This window comes from Trachypithecus francoisi, unplaced genomic scaffold (assembly GCF_009764315.1).
Source record: "Trachypithecus francoisi isolate TF-2019V2 unplaced genomic scaffold, Tfra_2.0 Lachesis_group12, whole genome shotgun sequence".
NCBI lineage: Eukaryota > Metazoa > Chordata > Mammalia > Primates > Cercopithecidae > Trachypithecus > Trachypithecus francoisi.
In genome coordinates this window covers 112,947,967-112,970,867 of record NW_022681457.1, presented here as the reverse complement: position 1 = coordinate 112,970,867, position 22,901 = coordinate 112,947,967, and the positions used below count along the sequence as shown (strand labels likewise).

The window sequence follows — 22,901 nt, the reverse complement described above, 5'->3', positions numbered from 1 at the left end:
ACGGACTCCTCAGCTCTCCCCACTCACATCCTCTCCCTTCAGGACTCTGCTGTGGTGGTGCGGGTTGGCACTGCACACAGGTGCCCTGGCAGAGACACTGTTCTCTATACCATGGGCGCTCAGATTTGACTGTTTTCCATGACAGTTTCATGTCATAGAAGCAGCGTCGTGGGGAAAAGGCACCTTTTTCTGATCTCTACAGAGATACCAAATAAGCCTCCCCTCTGCCCCCCGCCCCACCTGGGGCTGTCTCCCCAGTGGTCCTGTTGGGTGCAGTCATCTTCCCAGTCAGTCAGACGTGGGCTTCAAGCCTTACCTCCTCCCTCGGCAGCCGTGGAACCCTGGGCAGGTGACTTCACCTCTGCATCTCAGTTTCCTTTTCTATGAAACAGCTGTGATCCCTGTGTGTGAGTCTCATGAGGATTAAGTGAGATAATCCACGCAGATGCTCCCAGCTCACTGCTGGCACATGGCAGTGGTATTAGCCACACACACAGCGCTCGTGTCAGCCATAAGGATTATTCTGGTGCCCAGTCCCTAGGGTGAGCCGTGTCTCTCATGTGTTCACTCCAGCTGAGACCTCGGCCATGCAGCTACACCCTCAGCCCTGTCCTGCTCCCTCCTCCTGGCTCCCCTGAGTATTAAGTTGGTGGCAGAGCCCCTGGGCCACACAGCAGCAGAGGAATGAGTCCGCTGATTTGATCACTTTAGTGCCTGGGCCACTGTGTGTTGTCATCCCCTCTTGCTGGGTAATGTCTGCTGTCACCATTTGTCTCTGGAGGAAGACTGGCACCTGAGGGCCCTGAGGTAGACGGTACTAGAAAGAAACCAGGTGACCAGCTCCCAGAAGTCTGGGGTGCTCATCCTGTGTGTGACGTCAGCAGCACTGTGATACCTGGGTTCATCTGAGCCTCAGGGCCCTGCCCCACCCTCCCTGGGTACCCAGGACCCCCGGCTCACCGCTCTCCCCTACTCTTTCCACAGCTGCCACCAGAATTGCGGCCGCAAGAGCTCCCTGCACTTCCCCGGAGACGTGTTTGCTGCTCCTGAGCAGGTTGGAGGCAGCCCCACCCAGGGTCCCATACCCTACCTGGATGATGACATCCCCTTGCTGGAGGTCGAGGAAGAGCCAGGTGAGAGCTAGCACAGGCCTGCCCTGCTGACCCCAGCGAGACCCAGCGCTGCCTCTGCCCGGGGAGTAACACTTGATAAGTTGGTCCTGAGACTGGGGACTGGACAAGATGGCCTGTGGGCTTCCTCACCAGGCATCTGGGCTTCCCTGGAAGCGAGCATGGACCACAGTGGGCTTTGACTCAGGCTTTGACGGGCTACTGCTCTGCCCTGGCAGTGTCACTGGAGCTGGGAGACGTGTCCCTGGTGTCTGTGTCCCCCGAGGGTCTGCAGCCAGCCTCCAACACGGGCAGCCGCGGCCAGCTCATTGTGCAGCTGCAGGAGCTGCTGCACCACTGGGTCCTGTGGTCAGCCGTCAAGAGCCGCTGGGTGATTGTGGGTAAGTGGGCCCTCTGCCCCTCCCCCTGTCTCGCAGCTCCACCCCCCAAAACACACAGGAACCGGGAGCCCACCCCCTCTCGCAGATGCCCCAGGGTCAGAGGCCTGGGCTGGGGTCTCTCCCTCTCCGACCCCCCGGCTCCTTCCTGTGCAGAATGAAGCTGGTCACGGCAGCTGTTGCTCATTGGCCCCTGCGTGTGCCAGCCACTCACACTGGGCAGTAGCACAGAGCATGCCACGCATAGGCCCTGGAGTTAGACCCACTTGAGTCTGAGTCCCAGTTTGGCCGAGTCCTAGCTGTGTGAATTTGGCTATTCCAGTCTGTTTAGCACTCACTTCCTATTCTGTAATTGAGGATGAGAACGGTGGCTAGGAAGGCAGCTATAGTTGGAGAGTATATATAAAGACCTCAGCCCAGCACATGGCACGTAGTAAGTGCTCCGTGAATGTTAAGTGCTATTATTATTGTCATCTTCAACAGGATTTCAGAGTTGTGTGAGATCAAGTAGTGCACCAGCTCTTTATAAACTATGAGGTACTCTTAGGTGGCGGCTGCTTCTTGTCCAGCAGTGTTAGATTATAGCTTATAGTCAAACCCCACAGGACACCACAAAGCAACTGATCCCTGGCCCTGGAGGACCATCCCCAGTAAGCTTTGCCCACAGGCTGGCATGCAGGGCCTTCCCCCACGCCCTTAGGACACCCCCACACCTCCACCACAACCAGAGCAGCTGTCTCCCCGGCACTTGGGAGCCCTACTGGGAATGGACCAGCTGGGCCCAGCCCCGCCTGGTGTAGCGCCATCTCCTCACAGGGCTGTTCGTCTCCATCCTCATCCTGTCCCTGGTGTTCGCCAGCCGGCTCCGCCCTGCCAGTCGGGCCCCGCTCCTCTTCCGGCCTGATACCAACATCCAGGTGCTGCTGGACCTCAAGTACAACCTGAGTGCCGAGGGCATCTCCTGCATCACCTGTTCAGGTGAGGCTTCCAGCCAGGCTGTCCCCGGCCCGCTCAGGTGTCCAGGTCCCAAAGGCTGTTGGTCTGAGAGATGCAGGATCCTGGCTCCCCATCAATGCCTGACCTCAGGCAAATCCCACTCACTGCTGAGCCCCCGTGTTCCCACAGTTCATTTAACAGATGCTTGCTGGGTGCCTGCTGGATGCTGGCTCTGGGGAGGTACAGTGGGCAGGCGGCACAGGCTTCCCAAGCTCAGGGAGCTCATATTCCAGCTCTAGAGACTAGTCACTGTAATAGTAGATCTGAGCTTTGGTGGAGGAAGACTAGGGTGTCTTAGAGGCCCACATCATGGAAGGCTTCCTGGAGGAAGTAATGTCTAGGCCAAGAATGGGAAGGAGTTAGCCAGGCTGGGAGGGGAGAGGAGAGAAGAGGAGGAGTTAACCAGATAGGGAGGGGAGAAGAGGGAAGGGGTGGGGTTAGCCAGGCTGGAAGAGGAAAGGAGGGAAAAGGAGAGAAGGGGTTAGCCATGTGAGGAGGGGAGAGGAGGGAAGAGGAGAAGTTAGCCAGGTGAGGAGGGGAGAGGAGAGAAGAGGAGGGGTTAGCCAGGTGAGGAGGGGAGAGGAGGGAAGGGGTTAGCCAGGCTGGGAGGGGAGAGGGAGGAAGAGGAGAGGTTAGCCTGGTGAGGAGGGGAGAGGAGGGAAGGGGTGGGGTTAGCCAGGCAGGGAGGGGAGAGGAGGGAGGAGTCTAGGCAGAGGAGAGCACCAGAGGTGGGAAAGACCAAGGCCACATTTGAGAGAGGCAGTTGCAGGAGCTAGGCTGGCCCAGTGGACTGGGATAGGGCAGGTGGGCTGAAGTGAGGGGTCTGGATTTTATTCTGATTGTCACTGGAAACTAGTCACGTGGTTTAAGTGGAGCAGTGGGGTGATGGAGTCTCCCAGGTGCTGTGTGGAGGTGGATTGGGGCATTGGGGTGGAAGCTGGCTGGGAGGCTGGGTAGGAGGCTGGTGGGGTGTTCTAGAGGAGAGTTGGTGGCGCTGGGACCAGCATGCTGACAGCAGCGGTGGTGGAGTCAAGAGGTTTTTAGGAGGCGGTTTCCATAGGACTTGGTGACAGAGTGAGAGTTGGGAATGAGCCAGGAGGGAAGATAGAGATGGCTCCTTGATTTTGAGGTAGCTGGCCCAGGCCGCATTTTACAGAGGGGGAGCAGGGTAGGGGCAGGCAAAGTCAACCCAAGGTCATCTGACTTTGCCAGGGCAGTTAGAAACCAAATGAGAAGATGCCTGGGTGAGTGCTTCCAGCTCACAGGAGCAGATCTGCTGCCTGCTGTAATTGCCTTTATTTAATTAGGGCGGTGCTGAGATTAACCTAGCCTTCCCCTTGGCAATGGCAGCCAAATGTGTGATAATCCACTGCAGCTCCGAGAGGCGCCGGAAGAGCCCCTCACACCTCGGAGCCAGCCCCGGCCACGTCCCCAGCTCCTTTCCCCAACTGCCAGGACGTGGCATTGCTCCTGATCATCACTGCCACCACAGGTCTCCTGCCTGCCCAAAGGACCTGCTCCCCTTCCACAGATGGACAAACCCCAAAGCTCCCTGACAACATCTGGGGCCAGGACCAGGCCAGAGCCCAGCCAGGACCCCAGCCAGAGCCCAGCCAGAGCCCAGCTAAGACCCCAGCTAGGACCCCAGCCAGCACCCCAACCAGCACCCCAGCCAGGACCCCAGCCACAGCCCAGCCAGGACTCCAACCACAGCCCAGCCAGCACCCTAGCCACAGCCCAGCCAGGATCCCAGCCACAGCCCAGCCAGGACCCCAACCACAGCCCAGCCAGCACCCCAGCCACAGCCCAGCCGGGACCCCAGCCACAGCCCAGCCGGGACCCCAGCCATACCCCAGCCAGACTCCAGCCAGGACCCCAGCCAGAGCCCAGCCAGGACCCTAGCCAGAGCCCAGCCAGGACCCCAGCCAGAGCCCAGCCAGAGCCCAGCCAGGACCCCAGCCAGCACCCCAGCCACAGCCCAGCCAGGACCCCAGCCAGAGCCCAGCCAGGACTCCAGCCAGAGCCCAGCCAGAGCCCAGCCAGGACCCCAGCCAGAGCCCAGACAGCACCCCAGCCACAGCCCAGCCAGGACCCCAGCCAGCACCCCAGCCAGGACCCCAGCCACAGCCCAGCCAGGACCCCAACCACAGCCCAGCCTGAGCCCAGCCAGGACCCCGGCCAGACCCCAGCCAGGACCCCAGCCAGCACTCCAGCCCAGGACCCCAGCCACAGCCCAGCCAGCACCCTAGCCACAGCCCAGCCAGGACCCCAGCCAGACCCCGGCCAGACTCCGGCCAGAGCCCAGCCAGGACCCCAGCCAGGACCCCAGCCAGAGCCCAGCCGGGACGCCAGCCAGGACCCCAGCCAGAGCCCAGCCAGGACCCCAGCCAGGACCCCAGCCAGAGCCCAGCCAGGACCCCAGCCAGGACCCCAGCCAGACCCCAGCCAGACTCCAGCCAGACCCCAGCCAGGACCCCAGCCAGAGCCCAGCCAGGACCCCAGCCAGGACCCCAGCCAGAGCCCAGCCAGAGTCCAGCCAGGACTCCAGCCAGCACCCCAGCTACAGCCCAGCCAGGACCCTAGCCAGCACCCCAGCCAGCACCCCAACCACAGCCCAGCCTGAGCCCAGCCAGGACCCCAGCCAGACCCCAGCCAGGACCCCAGCCAGCACCCCAACCACAGCCCAGCCTGAGCCCAGCCAGGACCCCAGCCAGCACCTTAGCCAGCACCCCAGCCAGGAGCCCAGCCAGGACCCCAGCCAGACCCCATCCAGGACCCCAGCCAGCACCTTAGCCAGCACCCTAGCCATAGCCCAGCCAGGACCCCAGCCACAGCCCAGCCAGGCCCCAGCCAGGACCCCAGCCAGACTCCAGCCAGACCCCAGCCAGGACCCCAGCCAGAGCCCAGCCAGACTCTAGCCAGACTCCAGCCAGACCCCAGCCAGGACCCCAGCCAGGATCCCAGCCAGAGCCCAGCGAGGACCCCAGCCAGAGCCCAGCCACAGCCCAGCCAGGACCCCAGCCACAGCCCAGCCAGCACCCCAGCCAGAGCCCAGCCCCTGCTCCCTGTGCCTCTTCCTCTGAGAACTGCCTCTTGGAGAGACCCCTTCAGAGTGCAGCAGAGCGCTTCGGCTTTACAAGGGGCAGGCAAGGCCAGACCCCAATGGGGCGGCAAGTCCCTCTCTGGGCAGGTCCCTTCACCTCTGCTTTCCACTCCATCAAGTGGGGTTCATGGGAGCAGCCTCAGGATGGCTGTGAGGGTTAAAACTTTGAAGGTGCAGTTCTCTCATTTCTAATTTAAAAAACCCAAAGGGCTAACACACAACGCTTGAAGCAAAACGGGCATATATGTCTCCCAACATGTCTGCCAGCTGATGACCTTGGGTCACCCTAACAGTCACTCCTGTTAATTGGATGCAGAGGATGTGATGTCCCACCCCCAAGGGAAGTGTGGCATCGTCCCTACCCGACAGAGGAGGCAGAGTGGCACAGAGAGGGTGAGCAGGAAGAGTGGCACAGAGAGGGTGAGCAGGGGGCAGAGTGGCACAGAGGGTGAGCAGGGGGCAGAGTGGCACAGAGAGGGTGAGCGGGGGGCAGAGTGGCACAGAGAGGGTGAGCAGGGAGCGTTTCAGTGTTTTTCTCTGGGCAGGCTGAGGGTGCCTTTCTCTGGGCCTAAAATTCCTAAAAGTTTGGTATTTGATTTTGTAAAAGTTCTTCCTAGTTTCTTACCCCCACACACCCACCCCTCCAGTCCCTGGGCCCCAGTTCCTGAGACTGTGTCAGATCCCAGCCTCTTGCCTCTGCCCATCGGGCCCAGCCCGGGATGCCCTGCTGTCCTGCTGTCCTTGACGTGGCGTTGCGGGGCAGGTCTGTTCCAGGAGAAGCCCCACAGCCTACAGAACAACATCCGGACGTCCCTGGAGAAGAAGAGGCGAGGCTCGGGGGTTCCCTGGGCCAGCCGGCCTGAGGCCACCCTGCAGGGTGAGCACTGGGGGTGGAGGGTGAGGAAATCCTCCCTGGTGCTAGGGTTGGGGGCCCTGTAAGGGGAGCAGATAAAATTCCTTCTGGATTCTCCTTCAAGATGGACATTGTGTGTTCCTGGTCACTGCAGAGGAGCTGGGGATGGGGGGTGAATTTGGGGCCCTCACCTGCCATCCCGCCAGGACAGTAGGCTCCTGTGACACCCTGGTCTGTGGTGCCCCCCAAGCCCTCCCTGTGCACCAAAGCCATCCTGAGTGTCCAGGGACAGAGGCAGGCATCCCAGGCCCCGAACACTGGCTTATCCCTGCTGGAGTTTCCCTCAGAGGTGGGTGCTGAGACAAGTGTACTGGGGGAATGAATCCCCCATCAGACAGCTCTGTCTGTCCCTGTCACCCTATGGCACTGTCACCACCTCTGTCCTACCACTGTCACTCCCAGCACCAGCCCTGAACCCTCACTGGCACACCTTCACCAGGATGCCTTTCATCACTGTCACCTCTGCTATCTGGGCCACCCCATCCCAGTGACTGCCACCTCCCCCACCATCCCTCCCACCCCATCCCTGTGCCCACCACCTCCCCCACCATCCCTGCCACCCCATCCCTGTGCCCACCACCTCCCCCACCATCCCTCCTACCCCATCCCTGTGCCCACCACCTCCCCCACCATCCCTCCCACCCCATCCTGTGTCCACCACCTCCCCCACTATTATTGTCATGGGCCTGGTCCAGTAGAGAGGGGCACAGCCAGCATTTTGAGATGAGCCCAAGGCCAGGACTGAGCTCGTTAGTCGACAGAGCTGAGGGTGGGCTGCTCCAGGGTCAGGAGAAGCCAGTCAAGGTCAAGTTCACCTCTCTTTCATCCCTTATTTGTTCATAGATTTCCTGGGCACCGTGTACATCTCTAACGTGAAGAGTCAAGGCCGCCCCGCTGTCTACAGGCTCTCCCTCAATGCCAGCCTGCCTGCTCCTTGGCAGGCTGTGTCGCCTGGGGATGGAGAGGTGCCCTCCTTCCAGGTGAGCCTGGGCTATCGTGAAGCGAGCCGCCACCACTGGGGGCGGGGGGGCCCTCAGGGCCACACTGGTGGGCACTGGCCACATAGGGAGAAGCAGCTTTGAGGATGAAGACCCCCCAGCCCCAAACCAGCCTTGTCTGTGACAGGGACCTGCCAAGTGGTGGCAGCTTGGGCTTCTGAGTCAGCCAGGCCTGGATTCAAATCCTGGCTCTGCCATTTATTAACTGTGTGTCTTTGGGCAGATAACTTACTCTCTGAGCCTCAGTTTCTTCATCCGTGACATGGGGATGTGACAAGCACCAGCCAGCATTGTTGGAGGTGTGTAAGGTGAGGCCTGTGCAGTGCAGAACGCCTGGGTACAGTCCCTCCTCAGGCAGTGGCGGCTAGGAATCTTGCTGTCCTTGGTAGCTGCTCCAGCACTGCAGAAAGGTGTCCCCAGGCCCAGACTTGAGTTTTCCCCTTCGTGGGGGTCATTTGTGTTTCTTTTTCTTTTTTGGGGGGGTTGGGGGGAGGACAGGGGCTTGCTCTGTCACCCAGGCTGGAGCACAGTAGCATGATCGTAGCTCACTGCAGCCTCGACCTCCTGGGCTCAAGCGAGCCTCTCTCGTCAGCCTCCTGAGTAGCTGCAACCACAGGCACACACCACCACACCAGCTAGTTTTGTCTTTTATTTTTTGTAGATACTGGGTCTCTCTGTGTTGCCCAGGCTCATTTGTGTTTCTTTAACATGGTATACCCTCCATGGTGACAGGGACACGTGCCCATTTGTTTGTTCAGGATTTATATTTCCATTTGGAAGATGAGGTTTCTGAGGCCTTTCCTGCCTCTAAGCCTCTATGTGTGCTGTTCCCACTGCCTGAAAAGCTTCTCCTTTGGCTTCATGTGTGGCTGACTCCTTGGTGCTCGTTCAGGTCTCGGCACCCCTGTTGGGCCCCACAGAGCCCTGCCCCGGCGCCTTTCTCGCCTTGTCCTCCTCTCCCTGCCATTTATCCTGTCTTATCTTCCTTATTCTTGGAAGCCATCATCATGGCCAGCTCCACAAGGGTAGGGACCATGCCCCTCAGAGCCTGACACAGTGCCTGGCATGGGACAGACACTCAGTGAACGATTGTTGAGGGAAGAAACGAGGCTCAGAGAGGGAGGAAAGGATTTGCCAAAGCGCTGAACTCAAACCCAGGCCTCCCAAGCCTCTGCCCAGGGCTCTGTCCCCGACTCCGAGGACTGGGACGGGGTCAACTATGCCGAGGAGGGAGGGGACGGAGCCTGAGGCTGGCCCAGGCTGAGGCAGCCCCCCCGAGTCACATGTCTTGTCTCTGTCAACCCACTGCTTAGGTGTATAGAGCGCCTTTTGGTAACTTCACCAAGAAGCTGACCGCTTGTATGTCTACAGTAGGGCTGCTCCAGGCGGCGAGCCCCTCCCGCAAGTGGATGCTGACGACCTTGGCCTGTGATGCCAAGCGGGGCTGGAAGTTTGACTTCAGCTTCTACGTGGCCACCAAGGAGCAGCAGCACACCCGGTAACAAAGCCTGGCAGGCAAGCCGGTGCCCATCAGCCTGGCTGCTGCTTTGCCCTTTTCTCTCTTTTCTCTCTCTTTTCACATGGGGTATGCCAGCAGGCCCTCTCTTTTTTTTTTTTTTTTTTTTTTTTTTGAGACGGAGTCTTACTCTGTTGCCCAGGCTGGAGTGCAGTGACACAGTCTTGGCTCACTGTAACCTCTGCCTCCCAGGTTCAAGCGATTCTGCTGCCTCAACCTCCTGAGTAGCTGGGACTACAGGTGTGCACCACCACACCTGCTTAATTTTTGTATTTTTAGTAAAGACGGGGTTTTGCCATGTTGGCCAGGCTGGTCTCAAACTCCTGAGCTCAGGTGATTCACATGCCTTGGCCTCCCAAAGTGCTGGGATTACAGGCATGAGCCACCGCACCTGGCCCTGAGGGATGCCAGTAGACCCCTTTAAGAAACCTCTGGCCAGGTGCAGTGGCTCATGCCTGTAATCCCAGCACTTTGGGAGGCCGAGGTGGGCAGATCACAAGGTCAGCAGATCGAGACCATCCTGGCTAACACGGTGAAACCCCGTCTCTACTAAAAGTACAAAAAATTAGCTGGGCATGGTGGCAGGCGCCTGTAGTCCCAGCTACTCAGGAGGCTGAGGCAGGAGAATCGCTTGAACCCAGAGGCAGAGATTGCAGTGAGTCAAGATTGCGCCTCTGCACTCCAGCCTGGGCGACAGAGTGAGACTCTGTCTCAAAAAAAAAGGAAAAAAAAAAGAAAAAACTGCTGTTTTCACCCACCTGCTCAGATGAGTCTCTGCCCAGGGCTGGGGAGTGCAGAACATTGGCAAAGATGACGGGCCCAGGAGCTGCTCCCCGCCTTGATAGCTCCTCAGGGGTTGCAGTGGTCACCTGGCTGTCCCTCTAGCATACCAGGCCCCTTTCCTTCCCAGGCCCTTTGCATTTGCTGTTCCCTCTGCCTAGAATGTTTTCCCCAGCTCCTCACGTGCGAGACAACTCCTCAAGATTCAAGTCCCTGTCCAAAAGTCATCTCGCGGGAGAGGCTGTCCCTTCCCGAGTACCACATCCAGCCTCTCTCCATACATCACCCACTGCTCTCCTGGTCCCGTTGCCGCCTGCCACCATGCTGACCTGCAGTGTTACCTGTCCTCCCATGGGAGCACACAGGCATCCTGTGGTAGGACCTTGGCCATCTCATTTGGTGCCGCCTCCCCAGCACCTGTCACGGTGTCTGGCATAGTAAGTGCAAATAAGTGCTTGCTGAATGAATGAATGAGTACACGCCGCACCTCCTTGACAACGCACTCACCCACACTCTAAATACATCATTCATTCAGAAAATGTTTATTTAATGCCCCTGCCCCTTCCGCTGGAAGAAGAGCGAGGGGAGGTCCTCTGTTGTATTCACTTGCCACAGGGCCAGTCCCTGCTGTGCCAAGTCAGAAGCTGCATTCTGTGCTCTCGGGGTCTCCATGCCATCCAGGGGCACCTTTTCTGGGGTTTCCTTCCCCGTGTTGTAAACACAGCCCCACATCCATTTATCCGTGGAGGCCATTTTAGCTGAAGGTCTCCTCCCTCCGCCGTTCACTGATTTAACAAACTGTGGACTCCAGCTGTGCTGGCATTGTGCTAGGGGTATGGTAGTGACAAAGACAGATGTGACTCCTGCCCTCGGGCCGTCTAGCAGGAGACAGGCAGCTAACAAGTAAACAGCAATGTCATTACAAACCATGATACGTGCTCTGAAAGAAACAGTCCCACTGTCATTGTGGTGGAGAACAGTGGTGCAAGGCCATGCTCGGTGACACTCAGGGACTGTGGTCTCTGACAGAACTCAGTGACACACGGGGACTGTGGTCTCTGACGGGGCTCGGTGATACATGGGGACTGTGGTCTCTGACAACTCAGTGACACATGGGGACTGTGGTCTCTGACGGGGCTCAGTGACACACGGGGACTGTGGTCTCTGATGGGGCTCGGTGACATACAGGGACTATGGTCTCTGACAGAACTCAGTGACACACGAGGACTGGTCTCTGACGGGGCTCAGTGACACACCAGGACTGTGGTCTCTGACAACTCAGTGACACACGGGGACTGTGGTCTCTGACGGGGCTCAGTGACACACGGGGACTGTGGTCTCTGACGGGGCTCAGTGACACACGGGGACTGTGGTCTCTGACGGGGCTCAGTGACACATGGGGACTGGTCTCTGATGGGGCTAGCTTTGGAATGTCAAACACCTGTAGGAGTCTGAACTCTGCATGGGGCTGAGGGGTGCAGCTTGGAGGCCAGGGAATGGCAGGACAGCACTGGCTGGGTCCTTTCCAGCCTGGGACCCTGACTTGGGGGTGAGGGCGCCTCTGCCTGTCTTCCCCTGAGCCTCAGGCTGGGCTCACTCTGCACAGACACATCAGTGACCAGGGGTTGGGCAGCCTGCCTGGATGAGCTGGAAACATTCTGGAAAGAACTTTGAGCTGCACTGGGTCTAGTGGTTAGCCAGCTGTTGACCCTAGAGCCCTTCCTTCCTATAGAATGTAGAGACTCCCTAACTGTTGGGGTTGAGGCAAAGCTGGGGACCCCTGAGCGGGGACCGCTAGGGTTGTCCCTGGGGCCCCTCCTGAACCTTTGTACCCCCTGGGGGACAGTTTGAAAGCTGCTGGTCTTCTCCACCCTTCATGACTCCTATGGGGAGGCTGAGGGGCAGAGGGGCAGGGCCTTGACTAGGTTCCCATAGTCAGCCTTGGCAGGGGTGGGGCTAGAACAGGCTCCAGACCCCCAGCCTAGGGCAATTCCCTCAGCCCTCAACCTGAGAACAAATCCCCATGCAGGAGCAGAGCCTAAGTCCAGACCCCACGACACCCCACCCCCAGCCCCGGCCCACTGGCCTCACCTCCCCTGACTCCTCCTGGCCTTCCCAGCCTCAGCCCAGCCTCCATTGCCTCCACAGGAAGCTGTACTTCGCCCAGTCCCACAAGCCCCCCTTCCATGGGCGCGTATGCATGGCACCCCCTGGCTGCCTGCTCAGCTCCAGCCCCGATGGGCCTACCAAAGGCTTCTTCTTCGTGCCTAGTGAGAAAGGTATGGCAGGGGCACACAGGTGGGGACCTCAGGAGCTGGGCCCCGCCTTCCCTTACAGCTCTGACTCCCTGTTCGCAGTGCCCAAGGCCCGTCTCTCGGCCACCTTCGGCTTCAACCCCTGCGTGAACACAGGCTGCGGGAAGCCAGCGGTGCGGCCACTGGTGGATACTGGGGCCATGGTCTTCGTGGTCTTTGGCATTATTGGCGTCAACCGCACTCGGCAGGTGGACAACCACGTCATTGGAGACCCGGTACGGGGCATGCGTGGGGCAGATGCCGAGGGCCCCAGCTGCAACAGTCTTGCAAATAGGCACCTGTCCAGGGAACCACGTCTAGCTCCTCACACCCCCTCTTGGCTCATCAATGGCTCCTCTAGCCCAGACAGATCCCCCATGGGCTCATAGGGGTCCTGTTTTTCTTGAGGACTCAGCGGCATTGACCTCTTAGACTCACCCAGGAATCTGGGTTTAGGGTCCAAGCTGGATGTCTGTGAGGGACTTGAATGGAGAGAGGGCAGTCCAGGTGGACACCTCCTTGCCCTCCCCCTCACTCTGAGCTGGGCTGTAGCTTTCTCCTCTCTGAGGCTTCCCTCCCTCACATGCACTCCTGTCCAGTGTGGGGCTCTTCAGTGTTTGAAGGCACTGGTTGAGCTGGGACTGTTCGGCACGTAGTGGGTGCTAAGGATTACCGGGAGGAAGGATGGGCGGGTGTCCCTTGCCTTTATTAGTCACAGCCCAGCGGGGTACACGGGAATGGCAGCCATGGAGTAAGTCGGGAGCAAGGTGGAGTCGGAGGAGATCTGTGTGTTCGGTCCACACTGGGCATCTGCAGGCGCTGGGAGCAGGGGCTGGGGGAGCAGGGGCTGGGGGACCAGGCAGGTCCTGCAGGACAGTGAGGATGTGGCTGTCTGGGAGGGTGGGGAGAAAAGCAAGAAGTTCAGGTGAGAAGGTGGTGGGGGAAGGGGAGGAGGTGAGGTGGAGGGGCCTGTGTGGGGTGGGCAGTGATGGGAGCAGAAGATGCTGGTGGGGGCAGGACAGAGGGTTAGGGTGGGGCAGTGAGTGAGCAGTTGGAGGCTGGCAACGTGAGGGTGATGGGTAGCAGGGAGCTGCTGGAGGTTCTTCCCTGGGGTTGGGGGTGAGCACCCAGGACTGAGACCCTATCTCACTGAGCGGCCTGGGCCGGCTTATGTCTCCTTGGGAAAGGGCAGCGTTGTCTACGACAGCAGCTTTGACCTCTTCAAGGAAATTGGACACCTGTGTCGCCTCTGCAAGGCCATCGCAGCCAACTCCGAGCTGGTGAAGCCAGGCGGAGCCCAGTGCCTGCCTTCAGGTGCGTGGGGTGTGGGGAGCTGTTCCTCCGAGAGAGAATGGACTGACTGGGGAGGCACAGAGGCCGTGGTCCAAGGTAGACAGCCGAAGGACACAGTGTCTGGCATGCGGGAGTATTTTGCAGATGTGTGTCTGTGCTGAGTGTGTCCACACCAGGGTGGGGTGTGTGCCGGCAGTCGAAGGTTTTTGGATGTGAGCAGGCTTGTGTGTGAACAGGACTGGTGCAGAGGTGTGCGTGTGTGGGATGTGGGGCACATCTCCAGGAGTAGCCTTTCCAAAACTGGGGGGTAGGGCCAGGGACTGGCCCACAGCCAATGTGGATGAGGTCACCGCAGGGGCGTCCCTGCGAGGGGCCCACACGTCATGTTCTACCCCGATGGCAAATGCATGTTGTAGGTTTCCCAATGCCGTTGCCAATGGTTACAAACACTCTAAGCCTCAGAGGTAGGTGAGTGTGTGGGCACAGGTGTGATGCAGGGGGACAGGCTCTTCCAGGGCCACCACCCACTCCCTTTCTTGCCTCTCCCCACAGGCTACAGCATCTCCTCCTTCCTGCAGATGTTGCACCCTGAGTGCAAGGAGCTGCCGGAGCCCAACCTGCTCCCGGGGCAGCTGTCCCATGGGGCAGTGGGCGTCAGGGAGGGCCGCGTGCAGTGGATCTCCATGGCTTTCGAGTCGGTGAGCCCAGGCAGCCTCGCTGGGCGCTGTGCTGCATACTTGCACTGGGTGTGCCACCTCTGATCTCAGCCCTCTTCCCAGATCGGGGGGAGATGCTGAGGCCCAGAGAGGTGGAGTGACTTGCCTGAGGTCACACAGTTAGTGGGTGTCAGTGTCAAGTGCTAAACCAGGCCCCCTGACTGCAGAGCGCTGCCCTTTCTTCCCCCCACCCTTTCCCTTCCCTCCTCCACCAACTGGGGATCCATGGTATTTTGTAGTCTCTGGTCTGTAGGGGCCGGTGGAAGTCCAGAATGCCCCCCTCTGCCACTGTGGGAGGCCAGGTTGGGGCCCCAGACCCTGGCAGCCTCCCTCAGGGTAGCCAGGGCACCGGCCATTCCCCATACCTCCCTGCTGCCTCTGTCACCCCTGGACGCTCGCTGAGCTCTGCCCGAGGAGGCACAGGCACACGTGTGCACGTACACACACATGCACACACTCCTGACCTGAGCCCTGTGGGGACTCTCAGCCCTGGCACGTGGCTTTCCCAGCTTGGCAAGCGTGTCCCTGCTGCCTCCGTGCAGAGACCTGGGCTCAGTCCTTGCTGGGATCCTGATGTGCTCTGTGTCCCTGAGCAAGTTACTCGTCCCTTCTGGCCTTATCTGTAGAAGAGGGTTCAAGATCCCTGTGCCCCTCTGGCAGGTGTGGAGATAAGAACACATGGGAAAGTCTGGGGACTAAGAATCAATGTGACAGCTTGAGCTGGGGTGGGGGGGTGACTCTCCTCTGGCCCCCCCGCCCTGACTTCCTTCCCACTATTTATTTGTGTTACTCATTGCACAAGCAACGAAACCAGCCACCAGACGGGGGGCCTCAGAGCCCTCAGCAAGCCCCCAGTCAAATGCAGACACCAGTTCAAAGACCCAGATGGGTCTTTTTTAGGTTGCATTTTTTTTACTATGGTGAAATATACATAAGGTAAAATTAACCATCTTAACAGGTTTTTGTTTGTTTGTTTGTTTGTTTTGAGTCAGGGTCTCACTCTGTCACCCAGGCTGGAGTGCAATGGCACGATCTTGGCTCACTGCAACCTCCACCTCCCAGGTTCAAGCAATTCTCCCACCTCAGCCTCCCCAGTAGCTAGGACTACAGGCACCCACCATCACACCTAGCTAAATTTTGTTTTTGTTTTTGTTTTTGGTAGAGAGGAGGGGGTTTCACCATATTGGCCAGGCGGGTCTCGAACTCCTGACCTCAGGTGATCCACCCACCTCGTCCTCCCAAAGTGCTGGCTTTACAAGGCATGAGCCACCGCGACTGGCCTGAACGATTTTTAAGCATACAACCCTGTGGCATTAAGTATGTTCACACCGTTATGCAACCATTACCACCATATACTTACAGAACTTTTTTCATCTTTCCAAACTGAAGCTCTATCCCTAGTAAACACTAACTCCCCCTCTCCCCTTCCCACAGTCACTGGCACCCACCATTCTACTTTCTCAATGAATTTAACAACTCGGGGGGCCTCAAGTGAATGGAATCATATGGTGTTTGTCCTTTGGTGACTGGTTCATTTTTTTTTTTTTTTTTGAAATGGAGTTTCGCTCTGTCGCCCAGGCTGGAGTGCAGTGGAGCCATCCCGGCCCACTGCAACCTCTGCCTCCTGGGTTCAACCGATACTCCTGCCTTAGCCTCCCAAATAGCTGGGATTACGGGTATGCAGCACCACACCCGGCTAATTTTTTGTATTTTTAGTAGAGAGGGGTTTCTCCATGTTGGCCAGGCTGGTCTTGAACTCCTGACCTCAGGTGATCCGCCCACCTCGGCCTCCCAAAGTGTGGGGATTACAAGCGTGAGCCACCGCACCCAGCCAGTGACTGGTTCATTTTACTCAGTGCGAGGTTCACCATGTTGCAGCATGTGTCAGAACTCACCTCCCTCTGCAGGCTGAAGCCCCAGGCAGTTCCAGGGAGGAGAGAAGTCCCCACTTACGCTCACCACGCGGCAGGGCACCCACTTCCAAGCTGACCCCACCAGCACTCAGTCATGCGTGCACATGCACACACATGCAGGCCTCCTGGGAACTGGATTGTACTCAGCAAGAGCAGAATTGATGAGCAGATACCTTAAGAACCTTTTAGAGCAGGGAGAGTGCCAGTTTCTCTCATTCGTCATCCATGAGCACCCCTCGGGACTGGGCACTGTGGGCCAGCCAGGCTGCTTCTGCCCTTGCAATTCACAGTCCCACCTGCCAGGGCCAGGCAGGTTGCCAGGCAGTGACAAAGCAAGGGAAGCACTGAGGGTTTGGAGACCCCAAAGGAGGCCCACCTTGGGGCATCAAGGAAGGCTTCCTGGAGGAGACGGAACCCCAGAAAGTCCTGAAGGATGAGCAGGAACTGGCTGAGCAGGCAGAGGGAACAGCATGCGCTCTGCGTGGACACAAGAGCATGGGGGACCCTGGGAGCTGAAGGAGGTTCTGGTGACTGTGGTTGCATGTGGACCAGTGCTGCTGTCACAATCACATAATACCTCCAGAAGCTGGTGGGGACTCATTTTGGATTGAATTGTTCATACCCTCCCCGACAGACGCAACACTCCATTGGTGGCCACAGAACAGACCAGCCATGCCTGGGAAGGGCGGGTGGGCCATAGCCCCTGCCTGTCTCACTGGCTCACATCTCTCCCCACAGACCACGTACAAGGGCAAATCCTCCTTCCAGACCTACTCAGACTACCTGCGCTGGGAGAGCTTCCTCCAGCAGCAGCTGCAGGCCTTCCCCGAGGGCTCAGCCCTGCGCCGGGGCTTCCAGACCTGCGAGCACTGGAAGCAGATCTTCATGGAAATCGTAGGCAAGTGGCAGCCTCGCCCCTCCACCCTGGGTGGGCAGGAGGCAGAGGGACCTGGGAGGGGAGGGCACAGAGCGGCCTGTCTGAGCCACACTCTGTCCTGGCCAAGAGCCCTGGGGAAACCGGGTGCCTCAGTGGCCAGGACACTGATCAGAGGCTGGAGTTTGGGTCCTCTCCTTCGGGGGCATCTGGCTACATTCTCCAATCTGGACTTTGGCCACCTAAAAAGTAACAGTCATGACCATGATGGCAACTGCCAGTTACCAGCCTCTCCTAGGTGCCTAGGCTCTGGGCTGAGGGCCTGACCTGTGTTCTCTTCAACTCCAAACAAGGCAGGTGGGGTAAGGTCCTGTTATGACCGCATTTTACAGACAGGGAATTGGAGTCTCAGAGAGGTCAAGGGCTCACCCCAGCAGTACAGCTTGCTGTGAGCGCCCATAGAGCAGCGCACTGAGGCCCTGTCCTCCCTTGCAGGGGTGCAGAGCGCCCTGTGCGGCCTGGTGCTATCCCTGCTCATCTGCGTGGCCGCGGTGGCCGTGTTCACCACCCACATCCTGCTCCTGCTGCCCGTGCTCCTCAGCATCTTGGGTACGTGGGTGAGGGGCTGACAGGCATCCGGCCGGTAGGGATGGGAGCAGGCAGAGTCTTCCCTCGTTGGCCTCCAGGTAGCAAGTGTCTCTGCAGCCTTCACTGTCACATCTCCTCGGTGGAGGCTTCCCCCACCCCCACCCCAGGTCACAAGACCTTCTGCCAGGTGCCATCTGGGACAGTGGCTCATAGGACTGTCTCTCCCGCATGTCTGTGCTCCCGAGCAGAGCCAGAGTACCCAGGTGGTAGCCCTCAGCTCAGTGATGTGCTGCTGCACCTGTCCCCTCCCTCGGGGGGCCCCTCAGTGTGCCTTGTCTCTCCTGTCACCTGAGGGTGGGGGCTAGACTCCAGACCTCCCTGTTCCCCTAAGGCCTCCAGGGCGGGAGGTCTGAGCTGCCTCCCCTGCTGTCCCCTTGCAGGCATCGTATGCCTGGTGGTGACCATCATGTACTGGAGTGGCTGGGAGATGGGCGCCGTGGAAGCCATCTCCCTGTCCATCCTCGTTGGTTCCTCCGTGGATTACTGCGTCCACCTGGTGGAGGGCTACCTGCTGGCTGGAGAGAACCTGCCCCCCCACCAGGCCGAGGTGAGCACCCTGCCCACCTTACCCACCTCCCACCACGTCGGGTCTTCTCCCACTTGGGTGCAGCTTAGGGACCCTCAAGGGCAGCTGGACATCCCAGCACCAGGCCCCCCCATGCAGGCTGTGTTCTAGAAACTAAGGTTTCCCAAAGCTGATCCCCAAGCCCCAGGGACTCAAGTTCTAAGCCACACCCCCCAGCCTCAGTCTCCCCAAGTGAGCAATGAGAGGGTTAGACCAGACGCAGGATCCCAAGGGGGCCCTCCTGCTTCATGTTGCCCCAAGCTATGGCTCATTCTTCTTCCAGCCATGACCCAGAGGCCACAAGTCTGCTCCAGCCCCCAGTGGCTTGGTGAGAACATGTTCACATACTCAGTGCCAAAACCAGCTCTGGGCCTAGTAACGGTTTTTGCTTTAGTTTGGAATTGGCATTGGTGTAAAAACATTCACAAATATGTAAAAATCAAATCAGTTACATATTCAACTGCCTGTGGTCAAAGGAACAAAATGAGTTCCAAGCAGGGCTCCCATTTATGAGGACCCCCTGTGCAGACCCTCGCATCCTATTGCTATTGACAAAGCAACACCCACTGGTGCCTACCCTCCCAACCCTGTGAGGCCGCTGGCAGCTCTCATCCCAGTAACAGAGCAGGAACCTGGCCTGGGGCGGGGGTGCGCGATTCCCCAGGTGCTGGCCAGAGGGGTCCTGCGGGCGGGTGGCCTGGGCTCCCAGCTCTCCTCTCGCCCCCAGGACGCCCGAACGCAGCGCCAGTGGCGTACGCTGGAGGCCGTGCGGCACGTGGGCGTGGCCATCGTCTCCAGTGCCCTCACCACGGTCATCGCCACAGTGCCCCTCTTCTTCTGCATCATCGCCCCATTTGCCAAGTTCGGCAAGATCGTGGCGCTCAACACGGGCGTGTCCATCCTGTACACACTGACCGTCAGCACCGCCCTGCTGGGCATCATGGCACCCGGCTCCTTCACCCGGACCCGGACTTCCTTCCTCAAGGCCCTGGGGGCCGTGCTGCTGGCGGGGGCTCTGGGGCTGGGTGCCTGCCTCGTGCTCCTGCGGAGCGGCTATAAGATTCCCCTGCCTGCAGGGGCCTCCCTATAGCCCAGGCCGGGCTCTGGACACTTGCACCTTTGGTCCCGTGGGTGGGGGACAGGAACTGCTTCCCAGCTCAGCTCCAGCTAGCTGTGTCCCCAGGCCTGGGCCCAGGGCACCCTACGGGCCAGCGTGGAGGCTGATACCCACACAAATGGTGTGGACCGCACTGCCCTTGTAGAGCTGGGAGTTGGAGAAGGCCGCCACCCCATAGGCCGTCTGCTGGCAGCCACACTGGGCTTTTTGCCCGGTGGCAGAAGAGACCAGCCCTCCTCCCATGCCCAGTCACCATGGGGTCAGGTTATTTTTGTAGGGAGTCTCCCTCTCACACTGCCTCAGTGCTCACCACCTTCCAGTGTGGATGTTACAGGGGGACCCCCATTCTACCGATGTGAGAACTGAGGCGCCAGGATGCAGTGGCTGCCCTGCCGCTGGATCAGTAGCAGAACCAGAGCTGCCTCCGAGCTCCATGCTGCTCTCGGGGATCACGCAGGAAGAGCACAGTGGATCCAGGGTGGGGGCCTCACACCCCCTACACCCCTCCCCCCGGCAACCCTCCCCTTCAGCCTTACGGGAGCCCGTGCCGAATGGCCCTGTGGCCCTCCCTGGGCCTTTTGGTCCTGGCCAGAGAAGACAGAGGGACCCGGCTTGGGCTTCTGCATGTCCTACCCCCGACCCCAGCCTGAAGGGGCCCCTCGAAGGCCCTCTCTGGTGGCTGTGGGGCTCAGCACAGCTTTCCTCATGGATCTAAGCCCCCGTCTTTCCCACCTGACTCTGAGTGGATGTTTTGGGGGGTCGCCCCTGTGGGGAGGAGCTGCCATGCCTGCCGCCTTGCTCATGGCAGAGGGTTCCTATTAAAGTGACATAGGATTGCAGACCACCGCTGTTAACACGAGCATTTTAAGCACTGCTGTCTCCACCATATTTCTAAAGTTGAAGCGACCTTGCACCCTGCCCAGCCTGAACCTGGCACAAAGCCTGGGGCTGGCGCCAGAGGGAGAGGTGGGTGGGCTGAGGGTGCCTGACTATCCTGGAACAGATCACAGGGTGCTCTGGGGGAGGTGAGGTTCAAGAGATGCTTCTTTCTTTAAGGGGTCCAACTGGCTCTGCAGAGCAGGCGTCTTGAGGATGCCTTTGGTGTGCCGAGTATTGTGCTGGTCACTGAGCTCTTTCCCTGGAGACTGACATTGCCACTGGGCTTTATGAGTGTGGACTCAGACTGGGCTGGAATGAATCCCTGAGGGTGGGAAAGATATCAAAGGGGGTTTCCAGGCTGGCCCTCCTGGCCTTCTGCAAATATTAACTGGGGGCCTGGGGATGCAAGATAGACGTACACCATTGTGTACTCCACTTAGCAAATGTTTGCTGAGGGACTGTCAGACCTTGGCCCACAATGCATAGTGAAGAAAGACATCAGACAAGCAATGAGTGAGCCTAGCGGGCGGCACTGACTGCCAGAGGCTCTCCTCAGGGTTTGTGTCCGTGTCCAGGGCTGCCATGAAAAAGCTCCACGCACTGTGTGACTTCCACAACAGAAGTTTGTTCTCACAGTTCTGGAGGCTGGATGTCCAAAAGCAAAGTGTTGGCAGCGTCGGTTCCTCCTGCAGGCTTTCAGGGAGAGTCTGTCTCCTGCTCTTCTGGCTTCTGCTGGTTGGTAGCAAACTAGCCTTCCTGTTCCTTGTCTCCAAGAGGTGTCACTCCAGCCTCTGCCCTCACGTGACTTTCTTAGTGTGTTTCTGTTTACGTCACCTTCTTTCTAAGAGGAGCACCCAGCATACCCCCCCCCAATGACTTCATCTTAACTTGATCATCTGCAAAGAGCCTATTTCCAAATCTTGCATTCACAGGTACCGGGAGTTAGGACTTCAACATCTTTCCAGGGACACAGCAGGGTTCCCATGTGTGAGCTCACTTGTTAACCCAGATTGGGCCTGGGAGACAGAGCGAGACTGTCGCAATAAATAAATAAATAAATAAATAATAATGCCCGTTTGTAAAGAAACCCTCCCGCCCCCCGCCTGTCTCCTTTTGTGGTACAGCTCCTCTTCCTTCCCCTGGCCTCTGTCTTTTCAGGGTGTTGTGGGGGTTTGGGGCAGGCAGGTCCAGGGTGGAGAAGTCTGTCCCTATGTCACTGTCACCTCCCCCAGGGTGGTGAGGGCTCCGTGGCACACGTACACCTCTGATGTAACCCTCATGCTCCTGCGAGGGGAGTTCCCATTTCACAGATGAGCACTCAGAGGCCCCGAGAGGGGAAACAGCGCACACCCACCATGCTGCCAGGCAGCTTCCCTCCCCACCGGCCTCTGGCCAGGGTCACCCCTGGGGATGGCATTCTCAACTTCAGGTCTGAGTCTCCTCATCAAAGCTGACGTGTCTGGCCCTTGTCTGGCCCTGTGCAGTGCCTGATCTGTCCAGCTCTCGGCAGGTGGTAGTTCTTCCTCCAGGAGCGGGACCATGGCCAGGCTGGGGGAAGGCTGTGAGTGTTTGGGAGTTTCCGGGAACTCTGGCCACACAACCGGTTGCCTGCTTACTTCCAAATAAATCCCCCTTCATCTTGTTTGTGAATACTGGCGCCACAGGGTCCCAGAGGCACTAACTCCCACGAAAAGAACCTTGACCTTCCTTTGCCAGTGATGCACAACTCAACGGTCTTAATGAGTTTTGCTGAGCGTTAATGAGATGCTCTTTGTTAGCTCGGGCACAGCAGGTAGCCCAAGGTCTGTGAGGATGCGCAGACATTTAGCGTGCCAAGGCGGCAGTGCATGACACAGATGAGGGACTGAAGGCATGGGGAGAGCGAGGGGAGAGGGACCCCCACCCCCTGCCAAGGTTCTCTGAGCCCCTGCTTCTCTCTCCTTCCCTTTGGAGACCAGGAGGTATCAACGTGTGTTCGTGTGTATGGAGCGCCTGCCTTGCCTGGGCGAGAATCTGTGCATTCTCGGGAATCTTTCGAGCACTGGTCAGAGGGAATGCTTTTGCCTCATTTCACTGCTAAGCAACTGAAGTCCAGAAACATGAGCTGTGCCCAGGTCCACACCCCACCAGCTGACAAGTGTCCTTGAGGAAGGGCAAGGCTGTGCCCACTCCCATGTCCACCCAAGGAAGCTGGACTTTATCCTGGAGGGAATGGGAATTACAATGAAAGGTTTTTAATAACAGAAGACCATTTTATATTTATCCACTTGGTAAAGATCTACAAGGTTGATAGCACACTGTTAGCCGGGCTAAGGGGACACGGGCTGCCATGCACTGCTGATGGGCATTTAACAGATTCCACTGGGTAATTTGGCAGTCACTATCAAAATTACAATCTCACAGTTCTTTTGATTGAGCAATCCTGCTTTTGAGAATCTGTCCTGCAGCTAAACTTCCTGCGCTGGCCAAGTGTAGAAGTTATCACTAGAGGCTTGTCCGGTGCAGCAAAGGACTGTGAGCCCCACATATCCATCGGCACAGGGACAGTGGAACATTCTGTAGCCGTATTAAGAACGAGGAAGCGTGTAATCCCAGCACTTTGGGAGGCCGAGACGGGCGGATCACGAGGTCAGGAGATCGAGACCATCCTGGCTAACATAGTGAAACCCCGTCTCTACTAAAAAATACAAAAACTAGCCGGGCGAGGTGGCGGGCGTCTGTAGTCCCAGCTACTCGGGAGGCTGAGGCAGGAGAATGGCGTAAAAACCCGGGAGGCGGAGCTTGCAGTG

The 22,901-nt window shown here is 58.6% G+C and overlaps 1 protein-coding gene across 1 annotated transcript in view; it reads left to right on the top strand.

Annotated features, from left to right (window-relative positions):
- The window catches only part of DISP3 (dispatched RND transporter family member 3), a 58,372-nt gene extending 38,268 nt beyond the window's left edge, over positions 1-20,104 (top strand). Inside the window, exons 8-21 of the mRNA XM_033228382.1 lie at positions 985-1,133; positions 1,349-1,510; positions 2,324-2,485; positions 6,370-6,483; positions 7,363-7,499; positions 8,831-9,015; positions 11,962-12,092; positions 12,171-12,343; positions 13,295-13,421; positions 13,953-14,098; positions 16,768-16,927; positions 17,399-17,512; positions 17,932-18,098; positions 18,844-20,104. Of these exons, the coding sequence (XP_033084273.1) occupies positions 985-1,133; positions 1,349-1,510; positions 2,324-2,485; positions 6,370-6,483; positions 7,363-7,499; positions 8,831-9,015; positions 11,962-12,092; positions 12,171-12,343; positions 13,295-13,421; positions 13,953-14,098; positions 16,768-16,927; positions 17,399-17,512; positions 17,932-18,098; positions 18,844-19,206 (2,290 nt within the window). The 3' untranslated portion in view covers positions 19,207-20,104. The remainder of the gene's footprint in view (positions 1-984; positions 1,134-1,348; positions 1,511-2,323; positions 2,486-6,369; positions 6,484-7,362; positions 7,500-8,830; positions 9,016-11,961; positions 12,093-12,170; positions 12,344-13,294; positions 13,422-13,952; positions 14,099-16,767; positions 16,928-17,398; positions 17,513-17,931; positions 18,099-18,843) is intronic.
- Positions 20,105-22,901: the final 2,797 nt, after the last annotated feature.